The 27,296-nt window shown below is 36.4% G+C and overlaps 1 protein-coding gene across 2 annotated transcripts in view; it reads right to left on the bottom strand.

Annotated features, from left to right (window-relative positions):
• The window catches only part of LOC149838735 (double-stranded RNA-binding protein 8-like), a 54,761-nt gene extending 27,844 nt beyond the window's left edge, over positions 1-26,917 (bottom strand). For both annotated transcript variants that reach the window (XM_090006775.1, XM_090006776.1), the window contains exons 1-2: positions 26,794-26,917; positions 24,724-24,986 (exon numbers count right to left, since the gene is read on the bottom strand). In XM_090006775.1, the coding sequence (XP_089862901.1) occupies positions 24,724-24,986; positions 26,794-26,818 (288 nt within the window). In that variant the 5' untranslated portion in view covers positions 26,819-26,917. The remainder of the gene's footprint in view (positions 1-24,723; positions 24,987-26,793) is intronic.
• Between the last annotated feature and the right edge of the window lie 379 nt (positions 26,918-27,296).

Raw genomic sequence — 27,296 nt, 5'->3', positions numbered from 1 at the left:
TCTTGGAACTGCAGGTTCAGAGCCATCTAGTTTAGTGAAGTATTCTGCATGAGATCCCCTTTTTCTGTATTGCATTCTGCATACCAGGTGTTGAGTTGCGATAATGACTCAAAATCAATAATTCATGGTCAAAGGAAATGAAGAGTTCATATATCAAACAGGTTCCAGCATAATCAAAGGTAGTAAGTCCCACTAGCTACTGTAGCATCTCCACATTTTGCTTCCTTATATATATATATATATATATATATATATATAGAGAGAGAGAGAGAGAGAGATATAGATATATCCTGCCCTTATCATCCTATCCCTCACTCCACAAGCACCTGTATGCACACACACAGTGAACACAATCTTGTCATTACCTACACTTTATTTTTCTTCCCACAATGCATACACAACTTCACACGTCAACACCTTCACACTTGAGCATGCACTACAATGACTCCATTTTACCATCCACCTGCAAGTGACACTATTCATGTTCATCACAACACTTAATATTCCCACATCACTGTATCACCCTATATATATCACTGTAATACATGCTATCATCCCCTCTGCAAATGCTACAGTCCCACCTAAACTTCCATTATGGCCTCCACATCCACGTTACCACAACACTCCCCTGCTATAGTATGCCACTATCATCTGCATTTCCTGTAATTTTTTCCCTTTACAGCTACAACCTACTATTCACCCATACACCATCATGTATCCACAGCCGTAGCTTTATCAGCTGCCTCCTCTTCATATTCTGTTGTTTCCATCTTCACTACTATACATAACCCTTCGTGTGATCCCTCCCAATTACCCCTTTCACCTTTCTTACATTTCTGAACCCTTTTTCATAAAATAATACAGGTTATAGTCTGACCTCTAGGATGAATTTTAGGGTCATAAATAGGTGCTCGACGTGACTCTTTTCCATGTTCAAGGAAACATCCTCATTGTCACTTTCATGATTAAACAGTGTTGATCCTTCAAGCCAATTGATGGGACCAAGTGTGCTTCGGGTGGCTTTGTCTTGCACCTGAGCAATGACTTAAAAGGCAGTTAGTAGTGACTTCAATCACTACTGTTGGCAAGAACTTGAAAAGGAACACATTTTCGAAATTATGAACTTTGTAAAATCCCCTTTTGAAGCCAATGAATAGTGATGCATTATTGGATATTCAGATATACTATCCATAGAAAATTTCATTTCTCTCATTTCTGAAATTAGTCCAGTCAAAATCAGTCTCTGGTTCCTGGCTCGGGTATGAAAGGGATTCAAGGATAAAATGGAGGCTTGGGGAAGATCGGCGAGTCAAGTTGATCCGAGACTGAGTTTACACTCACATCCTGTGTTACACAGCCACCAGCACTCACAACGTTGTACAATGCTACACGCATACTACCACCTACACCATCACCTCACTTCATTTACACAGCAGCATCCATACCCTTCCAGCCTACCTTACACATTCCCCTTACTATCTTCTCCCACTTGAGCACCCTTCACTGTTGCAATTCACCTGCAACAACATTGCATTATTCACTTATCTACACCACTATGCTCCATTACACTACACTTAGGCATCATTTGTAGTTTCCAAAATAGTACATTTCATTGGCACTTATCCAAACGCATTCTTCTCAATATTACAAGTGCATAGGCATTCTCTCATTAACCTAGGTATTACATTTAGGAGCATATACACACACATTTCTTTATTTTAGCCTGAGTATAGCACTTCATACATGTATTCTCCATTAGAGTAGATATAGGCGTGTGCATTTGTCTTTTAACATAATATCTTTCGTTTACCTTTTGCTAACTTAGTTGTTGCAGGAAATCTGTGGAGATACTATTTTACTTCTTAGATTAAAGATTTTAATTTTAAATTTCAATTCAAGGTTGTAATAGCTAGATATTAATGAAAAATTTACATTTCAGTACTAAAATAGAATGTATGAGCATGTAAATATCACAAAAATGCTTGTTTTATATCATTTTTGCCTTTATTTCAAAAATTCACGAATGGCACGTGCACCATTCTAATAAAAGGTAATTAAATCCTAAGCAAATGATTCACATTGATTGCCATAGTCAAAATGTGAACAATGCTTAAGATTTTTATCTTTTATGGAACAACATTGGATCCACACTGGATCTATTTTCAAAAACCATCATATCTTATGATGTTTTCTTCATTTATCAGAGTTTTACTTGAAATTGACTTAAGATATATATCAATGGGCATACTCAGGATATATTGAGAGTTAATTTCATTTAAAACTCTATCAAGGCACTAAAATATATTTTATTCTTTATCTGAATTTAAATACAAATTATTTTATAATACATTTTATGACCATAGTCAGGACTGTATTATATCTTCAATCTTATTTTAATTCTCCTAAAGAATGAAATATGCTTTTCAATATCCAATTCTCAAAATTTTTTCACCCATTCATCATTTAGAATAGAATTGTATCATTATTTTCAAATCATTTCAAATTTTCTTCAAAAACCTAAGTGATTTTGAGATAATTCTTCAAATATCTTCTCATTTTTCAGACCAATCTTCAATTCTTATTTATAAATTCAAATTCATCTTTCTATTCTCAAATTTGTCTTATTTCAAAATTCAAACTTCAATTTTAAAGTCCAATTCGACTTTGAAATTTCGAATTCATTTCTAGATTCAAATTCAACTTCCAATTCAAAACAAATTTCAAAGTTCAATTCAACTTAGAAATTCCAAATTCATTTTAGAAATTCATTTTAGAAATTCAATTTCAAATTCAATTCAATATTCAGATCAAATTTCAAAGTTCAATTCAACTTTGAAATCCCATATTCATCACCTGATTTCAAAAATTCAAGTTTAAAATCAAGTGTATTCTCTATTCTTCACTTCAAATTCCCAAATCCCCAAGTTCTTTTGAAATCTTCTGAGTTTTAATCTTTAAATCACTTTAAAATCAAGGATCAAAGTTCTAAAATTAATCCTAAATTCAAATCCATTTCTAAATTTCATCTGGATTTCTCAAATCCAAATCCATTTTCAAGTTCTATCTGGATCTCTTGAATCCAATTCCATCTTGAATTCTAGATTTCAAAAATCCAATTCCATTTTGCAATTTGATTTCCAATTCCAAACTCAATTCTCTTTTCAAATCTCATCTGGATTTCAAGATTCTCATTTCAGTTCCGATTTCCAAAACCATTTTCAAATCTATTTCTCAAGTCTAAATTCAAATTCAATTCCCGTTTTAGGTTCTAAATTCAAAAATTCCTTTTTCAAAATCGATTCTTGAAAATCGATCCAAATTCAAAGTTCATCTTGACTTTGAAATTTCATTCTTACTTCAAAATTCTAAACTCAAAATCTAATTTTCCTCTTCATCTTCTTCCATTTCGAAAATCCATTTTCCAAACTCTGATTATTCTAAGAATTAGAACTTCAAAATCTCTTCTTCAAGATCCATTTTTAGTTCTAAGTTAGATCCAAAAATCTAACTTTTCAAAACCAATTTCAACCCTTTGAATCATTTTCTTCAAGTATCTTCAAATATATTTCAAAAATCACTTGAAAATCCCAAAAATTTCTGAATTATTCTTCTAAAAAGAGCATACATCTTTGCATTCGCACAAGCATGATTCTTTGTGCATTTTCAGACTTAGAATAAATTCTTAGACAATATTTAGGCAAAGCAAAAGGCATAAATTCGATCCTTGGTTTGATTATCCCTGGTAAAGAGGATAGGAACGGTCGAATCTCGTACCGACGAGCGAATCCCGTCTCTCCACTTTCCCGCAAATTTTCAAAAAGGGAGGCGAGTAATTTTCAAAATCTTTTTTTAAAAACTAAAGTCAAATAAGACCTTTGTAAAAGAGTTCATCTCTCTCCATTCTTTTCTCTTCTCTCTTCTTTTCTATCTTTCATTCCCCTTCAAAAAGGGAATAGAGGCTAGAAAAGCAAAGAGAAGGAAAAAGAGAAAACATAAGAGGAAAACTTTTGCAATGATCACAGAATAGTCGGCATTTTCCGAGTGTGATTCATTCTTTTCAAAACCACTATCATTTTCCAAAAACTATTGAGACTGGTGTATTATCCGGATACGGGTTTGGGACCTAATCCATACTTATACATGTTGTATTTGGGCCTTATTTGTATATGGGTCTGACGTTACATTCCAAAACCGACCCATATTGTATTCTCCATATATATTAATGCTAATAGGGCACGATCGGGTGTGTCAGATACCATCAACGATTGACGCCTCTTTACAAGGATTGTTCTGGATGTTGCCAAGTTTAAAGGGGCTATCTATACACGACGCAATAGGAACCATGATCAGAGACTTGATGTGCTACCCAGGCAGTCTGCAAGAATTCATCATCCTATTGAAAGGTGGGTCAGCTATGATAACTTCTCCACAGAATTGCAATTATTTATTTCTCAAATAGAAAAACAGGATGAACCTATCACCTTTTTACAAGCATCTCAATCAGCCAAATGGGTGGAAGCTATAAATGAGGAGATAGCAGCTTTACATGATTGTGAGACTCGGATGGTTATTCCCAGACCTTTAGACAAGAATGTTGTAGGGTCTAAATGGGTCTATAAGATAAAGTACAAACCTGATGGATAAATCGAACGTCACAAGGCGAGATTAGTAGTCAAGGGCTTTACACAAGAATACGGGCAAGACTACAAAGAAACCTTTAGTCACGTGATCAAAATGGGCACCATTCGATTAATTTTATCTTTGTCCGCCAATTATGGATGGCCCCTCAGTCAACTAGATGTCAAAAATGTCTTTCTTCATGGGAATCTGAAAGAAGGTGTATATGGAGAAGACCCCCCCCCCCCGGCTATGCAGCAAAGAGTCCTAGCACACATGTTTGCAAACTACAAAGATCAATTTATGGGTTAAGGCAGGCCTCCCGCTCATGGTTTGATAGTTTCTTCCTTGAAATTTGAAGGCATGGATTCATTCGATCTCACTTGGACCATTCTCTATTTATCTTCCATAATCCTCAGGTAACCACTTTTCTTCTTATATACGTGGATGACATTATCATTACTGGGAACTCGACTCATCACATAGAAATCACAACAGTTTTTCTGAGACAGAAGTTTAAGATGAAAGATTTGGGCAATTTGCGGTATTTCTTGGGCGTTGAAGTCGATAGGTAAAGTGAACGTCTCTCGTTAACGCAACATAAGTATACTTTGGATTTGTTGAATAAGGTTGGAATGCAAGATTGTAAACCTCTTTCTACTCCCAGTGTGCTTAATCATAAGCTTAGCTCTCAGGATGGAGAAACATATAGAGATCTCACACAATGTCGCAGTCTTGTAGGTATGCTTCAATATCTCACCTTTACCAGGCCAGACATTGTATATGCAGTCAATCAAGTCTCGCAGTTTATTCATGCCCCATGCACAGAGCATATGAATGGAGTCAAGAGGATTCTTCGATACTTGAAAGGAACCCTCGGGGATGGTCTAATTTATCATCAAACTAAAGCTAAAAGTGCACGGCACCGACTAGATGTGTATACAGATGCAGATTGGGTTGGAGACCCACACGACAAGCGCTCATTATCAGGGTATTGCGTTTTTATTTATGGGAATCTAATAGTCTGAAGCAGCAAGAAACAGTGGGCCATTGCATGATCCAACACTGAGGCTGAATATCGGTCCATGGCACCAGCCACTACAGATGCTACGTGGTTAAGGCATCTTCTAACTGAATTAGGCGAGAATGTTTTGCCCACTACTCTCTTTTGCGATTGTTGAGAATAGGTGGTTTAAGTTAAGTCTTTTTATATTAGAAGTTATTTGAATTTTGTTTTCATAATGGGCTTAGATATAATTATTCTTTTTTAGCCTCTCTTTATTTAATATAGAGAGAAGCCCTAACAAAGTAAGTTAACGAGTTTTATTCTGTGCAGTCGTCTCTCTCTCTCTCTCTCTCTCTCTCTCTCTCTCTCTCTCTCTCTCTATATATATATATATATATATATATATAGGGTTCAGCGCTTCTTTCTACATGGTATCAGAGCCATCGATCGTGGGAACGTGATCGATCGTGATCAAACTATCGTGGGAGCGTGAACGAAAAGCTTTTGCTAATAAGGTCAGCTGGTTAGTTTTCTGTGTAAGATCTGATGACAGATCTGGAGATCTGTCATCAGATCTAAGGAAGCAGGATGCGTTCTGCTGGTCTGGTAGCTCCTCAACTTTTTTTTTCGTGATTCCCTGTTGTCGAGTTTTATCTCTGCCCTGATTTCCTGCTGTGATGTCGTGATTCCCTGTGATTCCTTGCCGTGATTCCGTGTCGTGATTCCCTGCCGTGATTCTTGCCGAGTTTTATCTTTGTCGTGATTTCCTGCACTGTTTTGAAGCCCAGTTTTTTTTTTATTGTCGTGATATCCTAATGTTTTGGGCCACTCTCCTTGTCGTGGTTTTTGGTATCTTCTGTTTTCATGACTTCCTGTTATTTGGGAGAAACAGAAATTGCACTGGTTGTGATGTTGCTCGTGATTGAAATATGACTGACTGCTGGTGTTGCATTAGCTGGTTTGCTGGGAGTTAGTGAGAGCACAGGGCAAGCCACTAAGTGACTTTGTGAAGCAAAAGATTGTTGTTGTGGGAGCAGCCTCTGTTATGATTCAGTTTCTGCGTATGCATAGTTATGCTGTTATGATTAAGTTTCTGCGTATGCAGATTTATGTTGGTCGTGATTCCCTGTTGTGCTAAAAAAAATTAATTTTAAAAACTAGTATTCATGTGTGTGGGCTGCTGTCCACTACTGTCGTGGAAACTGCAGGCTTGATTCCCTGCTGTGCTGGAAAAATATTCTTCTTGTGGCCTGTTGTTCCCTACTATAGTGGGTTTTTTTTTGTGAACAGTTGCTGGTTGTCGTATTGGTTGATGTGTGAGTGTAACACACGCTATTTCCTGTGTTGATTGAAGTCTGTCCAGATTTTTATCTTTGCTGAAACAGAAATATATCTTCAGTATGGCTGAAAATTCAAAATGTGATTCCAAATTGGAACATATTGGAGAATATAAAGCATTTGCCAATCCTTTTTCGTACGGCTCTTCTGTAAGGTTGAATGAAACCAACTATGCCAGGTGGTCCAGAACGTTTATGATGTCGGTATCTGGACATCGTCGAAAACATATTTTGTTGGAAGATGAACCCACTGAAAAATTGGAAAAATATGTTACTTGGGATGAAGATAATGACATAGTTATGTCATGGATCATGAATAGTGTCGAACCCCATATTGCAGATAGATTGAGGTTGATTGCCACTATGTAAGAGACATGGTATCAGAGCCATCGATCGTGGGAACGTGATCGATTGTGATCAAACTATCGTGGGAGCGTGAATGAAAAGTTTTTGCTAATAAGGTCAGCTGGTTAGTTTTCTGTGTAAGATCTGATGACAGATCTGGAGATCTGTCATCAGATCTAAGGAAGCAGGATGCGTGCTGCTGGTCTGGTAGCTCCTCAACTTTTTTTTTTCGTGATTCCCTGTTGCCGAGTTTTATCCCTGCCGTGATTTCCTGTTGTGATGTCGTGATTCCTTGTTGTGATTCCTTGTCGTGATTCCCTGTCGAGTTTTATCTTTGTCGTGATGTCGTGATTTCCTACACTGTTTTGTTGCCAAGTTTTTTTTTATTGTCATGAATCTCGTGATATCCTAATGTTTTGGGTCACTCTCCTTGTCGTGGTTTTTGGTATCTTCTGTTTTCGTGACTTCCTGTTATTTGGGAGAAACAGAAATTGCACTGGTTGTGTTGTTGCTCGTGATTGAGATATGATTGACTACTGGTGTTGCATTAGCTGGTTTGCTGGGAGTTGTGAGAGCACAAGGCAAGCCACTAAGTGACTTCGTGAAGCAAAAGATTGTTGTTGTGGGAGCAGCCTTTGTTATGATTCAGTTTCTGCGTATGCATAGTTATGCTGTTATGATTCAGTTTCTGCGTATGCAGATTTATGTTGGTCGTGATTCCCTGTTGTGCTGATAAAAAATAATTTTAAAAACTAGTATTCATGTGTGTGGGCTGCTGTCCACTACTGTTGTGGAAACTGCAGGCTTGATTCCCTGTTGTGCTGGGAAAATATTCTTCTTGTGGCTTGTTGTTCCCTACTGTCGTGGGTTTTTTTTGTGAACAGCTGCGGGTTGTCGTATCGGTTGATGTGTGTATGTAACACACGCTATTTCCTATGTTGATTGAAGTCTGTCCAGATTTTTATCTTTGCTGAAACAGAAATATATCTTCAGTATGGCTGAAAATTCAAAATGTGATTCCAAATTGGAACATATTGGAGAATATAAAGCATTTGCCAATCCTTTTTCGTACGGCTCTTCTGTAAGGTTGAATGAAACCAACTATGTCAGGTGGTCCAGAACGTTTATGATGTCGGTATCTGGACATCGTCGAAAACATATTTTATTGGAAGATGAACCCACTGAAAAATTGGGAAAATATGTTACTTGGGATGAAGATAATGACATAGTTATGTCACAGATCATGAATAGTGTCGAACCCCATATTGTAGATGGATTGATCTACTATAATACAACCAAACCGATGTGGGACAATCTTCGTGATACATACTCACAAGAAACGAATGTGAGTCGTATCCTGCAAGTCGAACAGGAGATATATAATTTGCAGCAGAGAGATCAGACCTTAGCCCAGTACTATGCCTCTGTCAAAGCTGCGTTTGAAAGACTTAATGCTCACAGGCCTCTTTGTTGCTCGAAGCAGAAGGATCATCAAGAACAAACCATGGTTGCTCGCTTTCTTACAAGTCTCTCTTCAGAATTTTCTGTTGCAAAAGTTCAAATGTTGACTGGATCAGATGTTCCTACTCTTGTTGATGCATACAATCGTCTGAGTAGACTTGCGATCTCTCTTCCACAATCTCAGCCTGTGACTCAGTCATCTGCTCTTGTTGTCTCATCTGGTTATGGGCGTGGAAATATTCAGAATATCAGAGGACGAGGTCGTGGACGTGGTATGGGAGGCAGAGAAAAGCTTCAATGTACATTCTGTGGAAAATCTGGACATTTAGAAGATCGTTGTTGGGATAAGCATGGTCGGCCAACCTCTTCTTCATCAAAGTCATATGCTCCTAAAGCAAATGTTACTACTATCGAGGCAACAAGTGTACAGGATAATATCTTTGCAAGTGACAGTAGTATCACCCTCAGTCGTGCTGAATATGATGAGTTGATAGCTCTTCGTCCTTTGAGTTCCACCCCTCCTGTAGCTGGTGTTGCCTATTCAACTGGAAATCATCTTCATCCGACTGACAGTAAGTGGATTATTGACTCTGGTGCATCCAGACATTTGTGTGGAAATTCACTTGTTTTTTTAGATATAAAGGATATTAATGCTCATCTAGGAGTCTCATTAGCCGATGGGAGTTCCTCCCCGGTTGTTGGTCAGGGAAATATTTCTATATCCTCCTCATTACAGTTGCAAAATGTATTCATGCTCCAAACTTTCCTCAAAGTTTACTCTCTGTTAGTTGCCTTATAAGAGAACAAAACTGTAGAGTAATATTTGATCCGATGGGTTGTCATTTTCAGGATTTGCTGACGGGGAAGAAGATTGGTGGAGGCTATGAAGAAAATGGAGTTTACTACCTACATCATCCAATGGGTAATGTTCATGTTGCAGTGGAACACTCTTTCAGTCTTGTTCAGTGGCATCGTCGTCTTGGTCATCCTTCATTGTCAAAGTTTTGTTCGGTCTTTCCTCAAATTCCTTCCACCACATCATTTCAGTGTGAAGCATGTCAGTTGGGAAAGCATCATCGAAGTTCGTTCCCTTCGAGTCAGAGTCAGTCTAGTAATAAAGTCTTTGAACTTCTTCATGCAGATGTATGAGGTCCTAGTAAGATTCCTACTAGGACTCAGTGTCGTTACTATCTTGTTATTGTTGATGATTTCTCTAAGTTGTCATGGGTGTTTTTAATAAAGGAACTATCTGAAGTTCCAAGTATTATCAAATCCTTAATTCTTGAAATAAAAACTCAATTTGAATCTATTGTCAAGATTGTTCGCACTGATAATGCTCTCGAGTTTAAATCAAAAGGTTTGTTACAATTTTACCAAGATAATGGCATCCAACCCCAAACTTCCTGTGCCTATTCATCTCAACAAAATGGGGTGGCTGAGCGAAAACATCGGCACCTGCTTGATGTTGCCAGGACCATTATGATTCAATCCAATGTTCCTGGATTATACTGGGTGATGCGATTACCACGGCTTGCTATCTGATCAACCGCATGCATTCGTCTTCTGTGGGTGATCAAATTCCATTACATATCCTAAAACCTAATGCCCCACTCTTTTCTTTCTCACCAAAAATATTTGGATGTGTTTGTTTTGTACACAAACTTGGCCCTGACCGTGATAAATTAGATGTTCAAGCTATAAAATGCATATTTATAGGTTATCCCAAAAATCAAAAGGGATATCGTTGTTATGATCCTATTTCTCGCCGAGAGTATGTCAGTGCGGATGTATCTTTCTTGGAATCCACTCCATATTACTCCAGTACCGGTTCCCCGCTGCAGATTGATCCAGCTGAGTCTTTTCCATTACCTATACCTCTTTTTCCTTTGAAATTTGTGCCCTCATTACCGAACCAAACTTCATCCTCTTCCAGATTTAACAATCCTCCATTGGTATATGTGCGTAGAGCTCCACCTCCGCAAGAGCCTTCTTCTTCTCCTGAGGTAAGTTCTACTGACAATAGTGATCTTCATGATGATGATAACAGACCTATTGCTCTACGAAAGGGGACACGACAATGTACCTTATATCCCATATCTCATTTTGTCTCCGATGCCAGAATTGGAAATCAGATGAAGTCTTTTATTTCAGCCTTATCTGTTGAAACTATTCCTCTGAACTATCAACAGGCAGAGCTTGATAATCGCTGGAAGCTGGCTATGCAAGAAGAAATGGATGCTTTAGTATCTCAGCATACATGGGATCTAGTTGATTCCCCAGCAGATGCTAACATTGTTGGATGTAAATGGGTATATACAATAAAGTACAAATCTGATGGTTCTATTGAAAGGTACAAGGCCAGATTAGTAGCGAAAGGGTATACTCAGACATATGGTATTGATTTCTTTGAAACTTTTTCTCCTGTTGCACGGATGGGTACCATTCGTCTTGTTCTCTCAGTAGTTGTTCAGCATGGTTGAAGCTTGTGCCAGTTAGATGTGAAAAATGCCTTTCTATATGGGGATCTATCTGAGACCGTTTACATGCACCAACCTCCTGGTTTCGAGGTTGAGGGGGAGTGTCAGAAGGTGTGTAGATTGAGAAAGGCAATTTATGGTTTGAAACAGAGTCCTCGCGCATGGTTTCAAAAGTTGTTTGAAGTGATGTCATGCTTTGGCTTTAATAGGTCAGCAGCAGATCATACACTATTTATAAAGAAAACTAGCTCTGGCATAGTTGTTATGGTGGTATATGTGGATGACATCATTCTTACAGGAGATGATGTGAAAGCTATTGAAGCCACAAAGGCTCATCTTCAAAAACACTTTGTTACAAAAGACCTGGTTTCACTTAGGTATTTTCTGGGTATAAAAGTTGTCAGGAGCCGTGAAGGGATGGTTTTGTCTCAACGAAAGTATGTTTTTGACATATTAAAGGAAACGGGAATGTTGGGAGCTAAACCAGCAAATATTCTCATGGACCATAAAGTTCAGTTGGTTGAAGAAGGGTCAAAACCGGTTGATAGCAAGAGCTATCGCTCCCTAGTAGGGAAGCTACTGTATGTAACTGTGACCAGGCCGGATATTGCTTTAGCAGTAAGCAAAGTTAGCCAGTTTATGTACAAACCAACTGAGGTACACTGGAATGCAGCTATTATGATTCTCAGATATCTAAAATCTTCTCCTAAAAAGGGATTATTGTTCAGGAAAAGTGGAACTCTGGAGATAGTGGCCTATTCTGATGCTGACTATGCAGGATTTGTAGTGGATAGAAAATCTACCACAAGATTCTGTGTGTTTCTGGGAGACAACTTGATTTCTTGGAGAAGTAAGAAACAAAATGTGGTTTCTAGGTCAAGTGCAGAATCAGAATATCGGGCTATGGCCCAAACAGTTGCTGAATTGATGTGGGTTCGTACTGTTCTTAATGATCTTCAGGTGAAGTTTTCCTCTCCCATGACCATGATGTGCGATAACAAAGTGGCAACATATATAGCGAACAATCCTATATTTCATGAGAGAACAAAGCACATTGAGGTTGATTGCCACTATGTAAGAGATATGGTTCAAGCTGGTCATATCACTACAAAATATCTAAAGTCTGAAGACCAAGTTGCAGATATGTTTACAAAACCTCTTGCTAGACCAAATTTCTCAAAATGTTGTGACAAGCTGAACATGATTGATATCTATGCTCCAGCTTGAAGGGGAGTGTTGAGAATAGGTGGTTTTAAGTTAAGTCTTTTTATATTAGAGGCTATTTGAAATTTTGTTTTCATAATGGGCTTAGATGTAATTATTCCTTTTTAGCCTCTCTCTATTTAATATAGAGAGAAGCCCTAACAAAGTAAGTTAACGAGTTTTATTTTGTGCAGCTCTCTCTCTCTCTCTCTCTCTCTCTCTCTCTCTCTCTCTCTCTCTCTCTCTCTCTCTCTCTCTCTCTACCTAGGGTTCGGTGCTTCTTTCTACAGCGACAATCAGAGTGCTATACAAATAGCTTTCAATCCTATCTATCACAGTCGCACGAAGCATATTGAGATCGATTAACACTTCATTCGACAGAAAATCGAAGACAAAGAGGTTGAACCAGCCTATATCCCAACTGCAGATCAAGTTGTTGATTTGCTCACTAAGGGTCTCACAAGTATCAAATTTTGGTTCTTAAAGAACAAGTTGTCCATGGTGCAACACCATGCACAACTTGAGGGAGGGTATTGAGATTGGTGTATTATCCGGATACGGGTCTGGGACCCAATCCATACTTATATATGTTGTATCTGGGTCTTATTTGTATCTGGGTCTGACGTTACATTCCAGACCTGACCCCTATTGTATTCTCCATATATATTAATGCTAATAGGGCACGATCGGGTGTGTCGGATACCATCAACGATTGACGCCTCTTTACAACGTATCATTTTCTTCCTCAGCACACACCAGTGCGATCCCTCACAAAAACGTCACATTCCTTGAGACATATAACTTATCATTCTTAGTATCATAACATCGAAATCCTTTTTGGGTTTCGAAATAATCAAGAAAAGCACAAGGAATGGCTTTTGGTGAGAGTTTATCATTTTTATCCGTAAGAACAAAACACTTACAACCAAAAACTTTCAATTTATTATAATTGAATTCTTTTTCATATAGAGTCTCAAAAGGAGAAATTTTATCTAAATTTTTGGATGGAAGATGATTAATAAGATAAACGGATGCAAAAGTCGCCTCGGCCCAAAAAAAATTGGAATGCTTTAAGATACAAGTAGAGTTCTAGTGGTTTAAATGATATGCCTATGCTTCCTTTCGGCCAACCCATTTTGTTGTGGGGTCTTAGGACACGATCTTTGATGGACAATACCATAGTCTTCAAGATATTTCTTAAATTCATTGGAGAGATATTCACCTTCGGAATCGGTTTTAAATATCTTTAAATTGCTATTAAATTGATTTTTTATTATCATATGATATGATTTAAAACATGAAAAAACTTCATGCTTATGTTTGAGAAAATATATCTAACAATATCGAGAAAAATCATCCACAAAAATCACATAATAGGCAAATCCTACGGGTGTCGGTCCCCAAACATCCGAATGAATAATTTCAAAAGGTTTTGTGGTAAACATAGATCTTTGTTCAAAAGGCATATTTTCCATTTTTCCAAGAATGCAATCATTACAAGAGAAAGTACATTTACAAAGATTTTTAACAAAATGCAAATCGGATGATGACCAAGTCTTTTGTGCCAAACATTTAAGTCTTTATGTTGGGCCACATTACAAAAAAGAGTTTTAAGAATTTGAAGAGAGTCCACATAGTATAAGTCTTCCTTCCTAGAGTCTTATCCAATCAACCTCCCGAACCAGTGATCCTGTATTAAACACTTATTAGATGAGAATTGAATGTCACATCCAAGGTCCGAGAGTTGAGAGACGGAAAGTAAGTTCAAATTTAATTTTGGTATAAATCTAATTTTGGGAATAAAGAAATTTTGGGATTCAAAGTTTTCAATCCCCTTAATTTCAAGAGAAGTGTCATCCGCGATTGAAACAAAAGATGGTGACAAATTTTTAGAATATTCGAAAAGAGAAGAAATGTTTGTAGATATATGAAATGAAGCACCTGAGTCTAAAAGCCAAGAAGTTTTACCTGGAGGGGAAGAAGTAGATACGGCGGCACAGGAAATGGCTCCCTTAAGAAAATATTGAAGAGCTTCTATAATTTGATTTAGAGAGAGAGCTTCATTTGTGGAAGTAGATGCACTTTCTTCTTTTTGAGATTAGAATGTGGTTGCCATGGCCAATAATTTCTTCCATTTGGGACAAACCGGTTTGATGTGTCCCGGTTCCTTGTAAAAGTAACATATAATTTTGTTGTAGTCCTTTCTTCCGCCTTGTCCACCATTGGATCCTTTATTTTGATTTTTAAAATGAGGCGGTTTATATGTCCTCAAGTTGTTTTCGGGCCTAGAAACGGCATTCGCTCCATAACACTCTTCCTGATTTGTAGGCATTGCAAGAACACTTGAATTTTGCTTGCTAATGCCCATACGAGCTTCCTCTCCACTTAATTTTGTAATGACGTCTTCAAGAGAGTAAGAGGTAAAGGAAGATAGAAGAGAAGATCTAATTTGCTCAAACTCGGGCCTTAGCCCTTTCAAAAAATTAAAAAATCGATTTTCTTCTAATTGTTTATGACGAAACTCTATGGCTTCTCCACTCCACTTTGGTTCGAGCATAGCAAACTCATCCCAAATGGAAGAGTTCGGCAAAATACTCTCTTATAGTCATCCCTTGAAGGAGGGTTAACGCTCTCTTTTGGAGGTAATACTTATGGGACAAGTCCCTAGAAGTGTACATCTTTTCAAGGTACTCTCATGCTTGAGATGCCTTTTTGAACTTTATAATATTGGTGTTGATTCTTGTCTCAACAGAGGAGAAGATCCAAAACAAGATCTTGAACTTCTTCGTTTACCACTCCTCATATTTTTTGCTATATTCCTCAAGAGTTTAGTTCTTTTATCTCCCTCAAGAATTTTGATTTTCCCTCTTTCAACCAAAGTGATTTTAAGCTCCAGTTCCAGAATCGAGCCTTTAACGTAACCCCAAAGCCCTTTTCCTTTAATATGGGCTTCCATATTTCCGGCCCACATGATAATTGAAGCTATTAAGCTTAAAGCTAAGAGAGAAATGAGAGTCTTTTTCACCCATTAGAGAGGTAAGATGAGAGAAAAGGATACGTACCATAATAAGATATTAAATCTTACTTGTTGTAGTAATCTTCTAAAATTTTGGATGGAGAGAAGTCTTCACGCCAATCACCAAAAAATTGAAGGCACGCTTTTTGAGGCACTCAATATTGTGAAGAACCGCAAGATTTTCTTTTTTCAAGCAACTTTCTTCTGATACCATGTAAAAATCTTTATAAAAAGGGTATTTGTGTACGAACACAAAGCTAGAATCACGAAGTGTGCACAAAGGCACAAGGAGAACTCTCACAAGTGCACAAAGGCATGGATACGCATACACAAAGGCATAAAAACTATAAACTTCTATATATTAAGTCCCAAATAGGCTTTACAAAAACCTTCAGAAGCTTGAGGGGAATCACCCCTATATATGTAAAGAAAGGGCTTTGAATACATTAGGTTCAATAATGAACCAATACACATGCACATGAAGTGCGGATATACCCACTAAAGGGGAAAACACAAGCACATAATGTGCTAACACATAAACCCACGAAATGGGCAAAAATGCCTATAAGGCATAAGTTGATATTATTTAAGAGAAGAAGGGTGTAACACCCATTACAATGGAGCTAAAGCTCCTTCAAGAGATAGAAAATACAAGGGGAAAAAGCCCCAATTTATAAGCCTTTGAGGAGCCACATAGGGGGCTCCCAAAGGAGTCGTTGGGAGCCCCCAACGGTCACATTTGTGACCGTTGGGGGCTCCCCAACGACTCTTTTGGGGAGCCTCCCTAGGTGGCGCAAACCACAAAAAAGAATAAAAAAATAAAAATAAAAATAAAAAAAATAAAAAGAAATTACAATCATATTCCAAATGGAATATGCATAAAATACATGAAATGACTAAACTACCCCTACGGCTAATAATAGAGAAATATATATATATATATATATATATATATATATATATATATATATATAATTGGGTAGATACATATACATATATACCATATATGTATATGTATCAACCTTTATATACATAATATATATGATTACACTGGTTAAGGAATATATTTTAACACCCCCCTCAAACTTTGCGTGGGGAACGAAAAGATTGAAAAATACAAGAAGAAGAATCTCAAGGCTTCAAGAGTCTTTTGTAAGAATGCCATGAAAATAGCAAATGTCTTCCTCCAAAAGACTTTCTTAGTGAGCACCTTTCATGATCTATCCAAGGTACTCATTTCTATCTCATCTTCAAGATCCTGTGGAACAAACCAAGAAAAGGTTCAAGTAAAAGATATTTTTGCACTTTAATCAAGTGGAATATTCTACACAAGATGAATCAATAAAAAAAAATCATATCATATGATTCATCAAAAGTAATGGTGCAAAAAGATATTCTATGCATACAGGATTTTGATAGAACAAGATAATTTCTTATGTATGCAAAATGATTTTAGAAATCCAATTTCCATAATCATATACCATGTTAAAGAGTGCATAATGCATTCATGAGGTCCAACATTGGACAAACCTAACTCATAATGAGGAATAACAAAAAGGTTCACTAAGGGACACCACAAAAAGCCTATGAAGAGGCATAAGTTGCACATAATGAGCATATATAATATCATGAAATGAATCAACACTTAAAAGAGTTATTAATCAACATGCTCCAATCATACTTTAGTCAAGTAATATTACTTGAGCTTACAAGATAGAAAGGCAAGTGTTATTGATTTTAGCAATTCTTTTGAAAGCGATTTCAAGAAAGAAATGCTCAAGAGCATAAAAGGAGTGTATAAAACACAAGAGTTCAAAAGGTTTTAAGTCCACTTAAGAGGCAAAATAATAAGTGTTATTTGAGTAGATAACCTTAGAACATCTCACTCAAATGATTGCAATTGCAAAAACGCATTTTGCATATCAAATATAAAAGGTGACCAAAAATCAATTTGATTTTAAAATATGCATATTAATGATATGATTCACTTGTATTAAAAAACAAAATATGAATAAAATTTCACAGATTTCAACAATAATTCATTCACCCCAAGCAACTACCTCATTAGTCCTCTAAAACCCATAAATCAAGTGTATAAGCTACTAGATCAAGAATCATAAATATAATGTTATTAAAGGCCAAAGACACACACAAAGGTGTGCAAAAGAACCTCTTGTCTATATGTAATAATACTTGAAATGAGTGCATCAACGACAAGAACAAAAGAATACACGCCAACATAGACCAAAAGCATCTCTTGTCTACATAAAAATACACTCAAGACCAAGTATGTTCAGCTACTAGAACAAGAGTATCAAGCCAACCATGAACAAAAACACAATACATCTCTTGTCTACATAAGATGGCACTTGAAATGAGTGAAAGAAGCCAACCATGGCCATACATTTCAGCGACTAGAACAAGGACACAAATGCCAACATGGACTAAAATCACACACCATGGTGTGAATCAACGTGCCTTGTCTACATATAATAACACTCAAGACAAGTGTGTTCAGCTACTAGACCAAGAGAATAAAGTCAACAAAGGGCTACCAACACACAAATGTGCAATAAAATTCTTGTCTACATATGATGACACTTAGATAAGAGTTATAAAAGGAGAAGACTTTTGAGGCAATAAAACTTGTAATGACAAACATATAAATAAAACCTTGAATCAATAGAACAATATTCTTTAAAAAGAATACCCATAAGAATAACATTTTGGAGAAATGTATATGTGAACATAATACGCACACCAAGAACACTTGAAACACTTGTGCTCAAAGCACAAAAACACGAAATCACAAATGTGCAAGTGCACTCATAAGATTCATAAACAATAAAAGGTTGGGCAATAATCCTGAAAACCTTGATTTTAATATACCTTAAAACATTTAAGGTTTCAAACACCATATATCCATCACATTTTATATATAAATAAAAGCATCCATAAAACCAATGGCCAAAAAAGGAAAAACAAGTGGCACACTCATAATTAGAGATCATATAACAAATCATTTTAGAGTCTCAAGGTGCCCATAACTCACCTCAACAACCATCTTTAATATGGCAAGTGGACAATCTAAAATCTAAAATGACATAACACAAGGTGCCCATAACTCACCTCAAGAACCATCTCTAATATAACAATAAGGCCATACAAAAAAGGATTGATGCATCATATAACTTGTGATGGATAAAAATAAATGTCATAAAAAGGCAATGAACACTTAGGAAAATTATTTTCCAAATATGTGATTTTACAAAGAGGGACGATTCAAAGGTCCAACATAATTAATCACAACAATATGCCTTATAACAATAAGTTTTCATAAACACGAAATTATGTTTAATCATGATTAATTCCTTAAAAAGAAGTCATTATCAAAAGACTTAATAAACACAACATAAAATATTTAAGCAATGTCATGTGTGAGAAAGGATTTGGAATAATCCAAGAAACAAATCAAGCCTTTATAATTTGCAATTATATGCATACCAAGATGTAAAATGGCAATAATCTTAAATGTGCAAATTTAGGACAACATGTACCAAGATATTGCGGAAGCACTTACAATGTTAAAAGAAACAATCTTACAAGTCCACTAAGGGACAAAAACAAACACAAGCCCTAAAGAAGGCAATATAAACAACTCTTATTGAAAAGAGAGAGAGAGCTCTCAAGCATTCATAAAGAGGGATATTTAAAAAGTCTCATAAAAACCAATATTGTTATTTTAAGAAGAAGCTTATAACAATCATGAAATTTTCTCAAAGAACATATACTCATAAGAAGATTCACAAGGATAAAAAGGCCTCTCAAAGAGAGATCCAACAAAAACAAATCCCCAAAAGAGGGTACATATGAAAGGAAGAGGGAAAACTTCATTAAAGTGGAGAGAATTCCAATAAAAAAGGAATAATAGGATTGTGTTATGGTATAAATCTATAAACACAAATTCATAATATTATTAAAAACATATGACTTAATAGATTATAACTAACTTCTAATGTAATAAGTATGCAACAACATTGATGAAGACCGTAAATTTTATAATAAAACACATTCTTGAAATTGATTTGAAGACTGTAAAGTAAATAACCATATTTCATGAGATCATTTTAAAACTTAATATAAAATGCCTTCTTAATCAAATATTGCTAATATGAAAAGAACCCATTAGGTAAGAAAATAAAACATTAATAAGGAATTTTTCATAGTTAATATATGTCAATCACACGATATTATGAAAAGCCTCATATAGGACATTTTTAGAGGATAAACACATACCTTTAATAAGAACCCACAATTATGATGAGAGTATGTGAGCAAAGCTACATATCTCACAAATATTTTCCTTTTAACATAATTTTCTTAAAAGACTTATTTTTCATATAAATGGTATTCTTACCTCCAAAATTAAAAATTCCAATGGTCATATCCAAAAAATTCAAAAATTATCGACCCATTAGACCATGTTTTGAGCAATCACATATTTAATTATTCGAAAAACAAGTTCACCAGTTTTAGAATTTATCAATAAAAGACTTTCAAGAAAAGACATACGAAAAAGAATAATATATGAAAAAAGGTTCAATGAAATGTTAAGAACCCAAAATCATAATGACAAAGAGAACACATATGCAAAACATATCTTTAAGAAAGTTCAATGAAATGTTAAGAACCCAAAAACATAATGCACAATACTTAAATAAATACAATGCATACCGAATAATTTTAAGAAACAAAAAAGCAAGATGAGGACTTCACCATTTTTCTTTAAACTTTCTTGAATAGCACGCTTCTCAATGTAACAAAGAGCAACTCGATCACAACCTTGCTCTGATACCATGTAAAGAAACGGCTTTGAATACATTAGGTTCAATAATGAACCAATACACATGCACATGAAGTGCGGATATACCCACTAAAAGGGAAAACACAAGCACATAATGTGCTAACACATAAACCCACGAAATGGGCAAAAATGCCTATAAGGCATAAGTTGATATTATTTAAGAGAAGAAGGGTGTAACACCCATTACAATGGAGCAAAAGCTCCTTCAAGAGATAGAAAATACAAGGGGGAAAAGCCCCAATTTATAAGCCTTTGAGGAGCCACATAGGGGGCTCCCAAAGGAGTCGTTGGGAGCCCCCAACGGTCACATTTGTGACCGTTGGGGGCTCCCCAAGGACTCTTTTGGGGAGCCTCCCTAGGTGGCGCAAACCACAAAAAAGAATAAAAAAATAAAAAGAAAAAGAAATTACAATCATATTCCAAATGGAATATGCGTAAAATACATGAAATGACTAAACTACCCCTACGGCTAATAATAGAGAAATATATATTATATATATAATTGGGTAGATAGATACATATACATATATACCATATATGTATATGTATCAACCTTTATATATATATATATATATATATAATATATATGATTACACTAGTTAAGGAATATATTTTAACATATATATACATGTTGGATGAGTGTGTGTGTGTGTGTGTGTGTGTGGGGGGGGGGGGGGGGGGGCTCCAACATATACATTGGAGCCCCTCCAACGGTTACAAATATAACCGTGGGAGGGGGCTCCAACGTATATGTTGAGCCTCCCCCCCCCCACCATGTTACAAAAAAAGACAAAAAATTTAAAAAGAAATAAAATAAAATAAAAATTACAATCATATTCTCAAATGAGAATATGTGTAAAATGTGGGAAATGACCGAAAATACCTTTATCGGGTTATGAATATATATATATATATATATATATATATATATATATATATATATATATATATAAAGAACATTACATTTTAACAGTAAGTTAGCAACAAAATTTTAACAAATTTTAGGCAGTACACTAATATGTGACTAAAATTTTAACCAGTAACAATAACAAATGTTAAAAATATCTAAGTATTTAACAATAACAATAGAATAGTAGACTAGTAGTAAGTTAGCAATAAAAATATGAGCATTCAACCAAATTGTAAGTAACAAAATCAGTAATAACAATCAAATTACCCAACATCAAGTCATCAACAAATAATAAACATTATAAGCAACCATATGTCACAGGAAAAACTCGGTTCGGCTTGGCTGGGCTTGTGACAACTCAGTTCGGGCTTGACTGGGCTTGTGAAAACTCAGTTCGGCCAGCATGTTTTGCAAAATGGCTGATTAAAGCAGCAAAAAAAATTGGCAGACCCCCATACGGGCCATATGATTAGGATTCGAACTTGCAACGTATGTATAATATATCTATACATATTATGTATAATGTCTATATTACATAGTTTTTACATGTAAAAACTCTTAAAAGATAGATTTTTAAGAAAACGAACCAGCTAAACTGAGTTTTCCCTAAAATGGGTAAATTTTTTTTTCAAAAATGGGCTTGTTTAGCCAAAATTGAGAGAGAGAGAGAGAGGTACACAGTAAGGGGGAAAGAGATTGAGTTGAGAGAGAGAGGCACGCAGAGAATAATATTGCATTGGGGTTTCATCACTATTATAAAGGCAAAACAGGCCCGTCCTTACTCGTCAAGAGCGGAGCGAGAGGAACTGCAGAATTGGTCTTTTTTCAGCAAATGACATGTCAGAGTTGGATGTGGAGGGAACCAAATAAGAAGGGTTAATGATGATGATAGCTCCAACAATGAGCGAGACAACCAACCCAATGGTTCGTCCATAAGATCAAAGTAACAATGGACATACGCTCAAAAAACCATCAAGCTATTGCGTTCCTTGGCAAACAAATAGGTAGAACAACATGCTCGTCGATAATAGTAGGGGGCTCGAAGTGAAATGAGTGAGTTGGGGTAGATATGGGGGGGGGGGGGGGGGGGGGGGGGGGGGGGGGCTCCAACATATACATTGGAGCCCCTCCAACGGTTACAAATATAACCGTGGGAGGGGGCTCCAACGTATATGTTGAGCCTCCCCCCCCCCACCATGTTACAAAAAAAGACAAAAAATTTAAAAAGAAATAAAATAAAATAAAAATTACAATCATATTCTCAAATGAGAATATGTGTAAAATGTGGGAAATGACCGAAAATACCTTTATCGGGTTATGAATATATATATATATATATATATATATATATATATATATATATATATATATATATATATATATATATATATATATATATATATAAAGAACATTACATTTTAACAGTAAGTTAGCAACAAAATTTTAACAAATTTTAGGCAGTACACTAATATGTGACTAAAATTTTAACCAGTAACAATAACAAATGTTAAAAATATCTAAGTATTTAACAATAACAATAGAATAGTAGACTAGTAGTAAGTTAGCAATAAAAATATGAGCATTCAACCAAATTGTAAGTAACAAAATCAGTAATAACAATCAAATTACCCAACATCAAGTCATCAACAAATAATAAACATTATAAGCAACCATATGTCACAGGAAAAACTCGGTTCGGCTTGGCTGGGCTTGTGACAACTCAGTTCGGGCTTGACTGGGCTTGTGAAAACTCAGTTCGGCCAGCATGTTTTGCAAAATGGCTGATTAAAGCAGCAAAAAAAATTGGCAGACCCCCATACGGGCCATATGATTAGGATTCGAACTTGCAACGTATGTATAATATATCTATACATATTATGTATAATGTCTATATTACATAGTTTTTACATGTAAAAACTCTTAAAAGATAGATTTTTAAGAAAACGAACCAGCTAAACTGAGTTTTCCCTAAAATGGGTAAATTTTTTTTTCAAAAATGGGCTTGTTTAGCCAAAATTGAGAGAGAGAGAGAGAGGTACACAGTAAGGGGGAAAGAGATTGAGTTGAGAGAGAGAGGCACGCAGAGAATAATATTGCATTGGGGTTTCATCACTATTATAAAGGCAAAACAGGCCCGTCCTTACTCGTCAAGAGCGGAGCGAGAGGAACTGCAGAATTGGTCTTTTTTCAGCAAATGACATGTCAGAGTTGGATGTGGAGGGAACCAAATAAGAAGGGTTAATGATGATGATAGCTCCAACAATGAGCGAGACAACCAACCCAATGGTTCGTCCATAAGATCAAAGTAACAATGGACATACGCTCAAAAAACCATCAAGCTATTGCGTTCCTTGGCAAACAAATAGGTAGAACAACATGCTCGTCGATAATAGTAGGGGGCTCGAAGTGAAATGAGTGAGTTGGGGTAGATATGGAGTTTCCTAACCATTAGCCCTTTGTCTCTCCCCGCCCACCCAACTAGGAACGGGAGATCATCAAGGCATGAAGGACAGAACAATTGGGACTTTGATTTGCTCCTTGAGAACAACTTAAGAATTTCTAGCTTAATCTAAACTATAGAGAGCCGCATATGCCAGGCTTTTTATAGGAATAAGACAAACCTCTACCATATCTTACTCAGGTCAAAGTTGTTAGTGATTCTATGAGTTCTGAAGCCGAACCAATTGTGGAGCAGTTGTAGATATGTTCCTCTTCGGGGCCTCGGCAACCTCGAGAAGTCTAATCCTTCCATCCCTACCCTAAAGGTCTAGTAGGTTCCCATGAGATAAGGCCGATCAATCAGATCTTACAACTAGTTGCCCTTGTCTAGTAAGGGCCCTTTCTCTTTAAGCGGGATTCCCTTTGGGGCAACATCTGAGTTCCGTTAGAGTTTATGGATGTAAACGAGCCAGATTCAGTTTGGATGTTAATTATACCAAATCCAATTAATCAGATTTTCTTTATTTGGATTAGAAGTCGGAAGTGAAATTACCCCAACCAGAGTTCAGCTCTTAGAATCAAATACGACTCACATCAGAATCTAACTAAGAATCCTTTATAAGCTGTGGGAATACAATACCTAAAACTGAAATTATTGCAATGGACACATAGCCAAATCAGGTATCTTAGCAGCATTTATTGAAGCTTACAACCCTTTCACTCATGGCCACCACTTACCTTTGTCAGGATGTTGTTGATGTCACTGTTTTTCAAAAATATTTACACATTTGCCAAGCTGTATTGTGCATATTCTCAAGACACCGCATTGTCTTCCAAGAGACGTTGCCATTTTTGTCTTTGTGGGAGATGTCGCTCTTTTAATCAGATGAAAACTAGAAGTTAACAAACAAGAAAGATACAAAAACTAAATATGAATATAAAGTAGACGAGCAATACCAGTTTTCTCACTCCCTTTTATGAAAATTCATACTATTCTAGTAATAGATTCTGCTAAATGTAAATATAAAATAGCAGAAGGAATGCATACCACAGGATTAGGAATGCACTCTGACACACTGCCAGATTTCATTAACTCCAGAAGAGCAACTTCTGCTGCTGACTGCTCTGCTGCTTTACGATTAAAAAAACCAGGAAGAGAATCATATCTCACACCATTCACTATAACAGTTGACCTAAACACTGGCTCATGGGAGGCGCCCTCCTTCACTGTTTCATAAACAGGAGTTGAGATGCCGGCTTTTTGTGCATATTCCTGCAATCTGCTTTTGAATACATAGCAATTTGATACACCTGAAATTTCAGCAATGAGTATTTAGTTTAAACGTAAACTACATTCTCAATTCAAGTTGGCATCTCACAAACAACACGTGAAATGTAAAGATTCCTGAATAAATCAAATAACAAATTTTATGTCACAATAAGCCTACATAAAAGAAGAAAAGATAATGTTTGAGGCATATATAAGTATGTAAGAGCAGGTTCCCACATTGAAATGGGTCAATTAAACGACTTACAGATCTAAAAAAAATAGCAAGACAGCCAAAACCCAAAACTAAAACTAGAGAACATGATGATGTGCATGAAATTACAATAACTTTTGAAGCGCAAACACGAGGGCATCACCTCTTAAGCAAGCAAGAACAAAAGATGAGGTGTGCAAAGTCCATAAATAATTTTATTCCAATTATCTGTAATTTATTATAGAATACCAGCTACTCTTGCAATACATGAAATCAGAAAGGAAAATATCATGATGTTGTGAAGAAATTTTTGACCACTCTTCTATCTGCAACACCACAGTATACCAGAACTACACTTTTACTGAAGCAAAAGCAAACAGTACTCAAAGGTGTGGGATTCAACAAACTGGAAAGATCAAAGCAGTGGTGACGGAAAACACTTTTCCGACAAGAATCACAATCAATTTCATGCCAATTTCCCCTACAGAACCATCTCATCCTCTGAGAGATCATCTGCTAAAAACGTCTTAAAAACATAATACTTAAGCATAATATTCTCCTAAACTTCCTCTTCTTCCTAATCTTTCAATTACCCAACACCAAACTGCCCCTTTTAATCATTTTTTGGAACTTCTTCTACATATTTTGATTTTTCTTCTATTCAATATGTTGCAGTTTTTCTCAGGTTCAGTAAAATTTTGCTCAGTCTTCCAATTTCTGATATGTTGCAATCCTGTTTTCCCCAGTCTGTTTCTTCCCCTTTCAAATTCACATTTTGCACCATACCCATTGATAAGAAATGCCTTGCATAACTTTGTTCTGGCCAATGCCATCCAAAACCCTTAGAGCTCATTTGGATGCACCCACATATCCAGAAAAAGTGAGATGTCTGTGCTCCACGATACAATATCCCGAGATATCCCATTTATCCGGATAAGTAGGTTCATCCACGCATCTCCTAACCATAAAGCCACACCACGACTCCCATCTGAAAAATAACACAAAAAGAAGGAAAACACCACGAAAATTTTCAACCGAATAATCGGTTTCCTACTCCTAACGTTTCTGAAACGAATCCCATGAGCTCAAGAGAGAGAGAGAGAGAGAAGAAGAAGAAGAAGAAGAACGCAAACCATTACCGAAATCCCACAAAAAAACAGCAAAGAAAGACCTCAACGACAAAATTTCCCTCCTCTTCCCCAAATATTTCTACCACAACTCCTATTAGCTCCCAGGGAAAAAAGAGAAGTCCTACCAAACACAAATACCAAAAAGATGCTGGCAAAAACACCACACTAAATCAAACGAAAATCATTTTTCCTCTTCCAAACAATTCAAGCACAATTCCACCAAAAAAGAAAAAGAAACCAACGAAAAAAAAACTCAAACAGAACCATTTACCCTCCCCAAACACGATCGCTACCTCTTCGTAAAACCACTAGAAAAGCACAATCCCTTCTCCGACCAAGACTCGAAACAAGAATTCCTCCGTGAAAACGAAAGATTTCGCACAGAACGACAAAAAATCCACAAAGAAAGAAACGTGTCCACCAGTACAAATAGAAGAAAGCAAAGAAAACGAAACCCTAGGACCGATCAGATGAGAAGAAATCAGAGAACTGGAGGAAGACTCAGACCTGAGAAACCGCTCCCGTTCAACATCTCCGCTCTCTCTCCGTCGCTCACTGCCTGCACTGCTCTCTCTCTCTCTCTCTCTCTCAGCAGAGAGGGAATGGGTCGAGGGAAAACCGGGGCGGGGGATTTAGATGAATCCGATCGCTAGCGTTTGTGAGAAAATGAAAAATGATTCCACCGGCTTTTGAAAATTTTCCAGGGGGAAGATTGGGAAAGTGGTTAGTTTTCGTGTGAAAATGAATAAGTTCTCAACGGAAAGACCAAGTTCAAACAAAGATAGGATTTTTTTTGTGCATCAAGTAAATGGAAAAAATAGGGGTGTAACCCGATCGGGTTCGGGTCGGATCCTATCAGACCCAATGTTTAATCGGGTATAAAAGTAAAACCCAAACTCAACCCATTCTAGTTCGGGCCCAAGTTCGGTACAGTTAAAAACGATGGACCCATATGAGTAAATGGGTTCGGGTATACATCTGGTTGGGTCTTTGGTATACCCCTTTTTATT

Source organism: Nuphar pumila, chromosome 5 (genome assembly GCF_984573655.1).
Source record: "Nuphar pumila chromosome 5, dmNupPumi1.hap1.1, whole genome shotgun sequence".
NCBI lineage: Eukaryota > Viridiplantae > Streptophyta > Magnoliopsida > Nymphaeales > Nymphaeaceae > Nuphar > Nuphar pumila.
The sequence above is the reverse complement of the archived record's forward strand: the minus strand, read 5'-3'. Positions and strand labels throughout refer to the sequence as shown.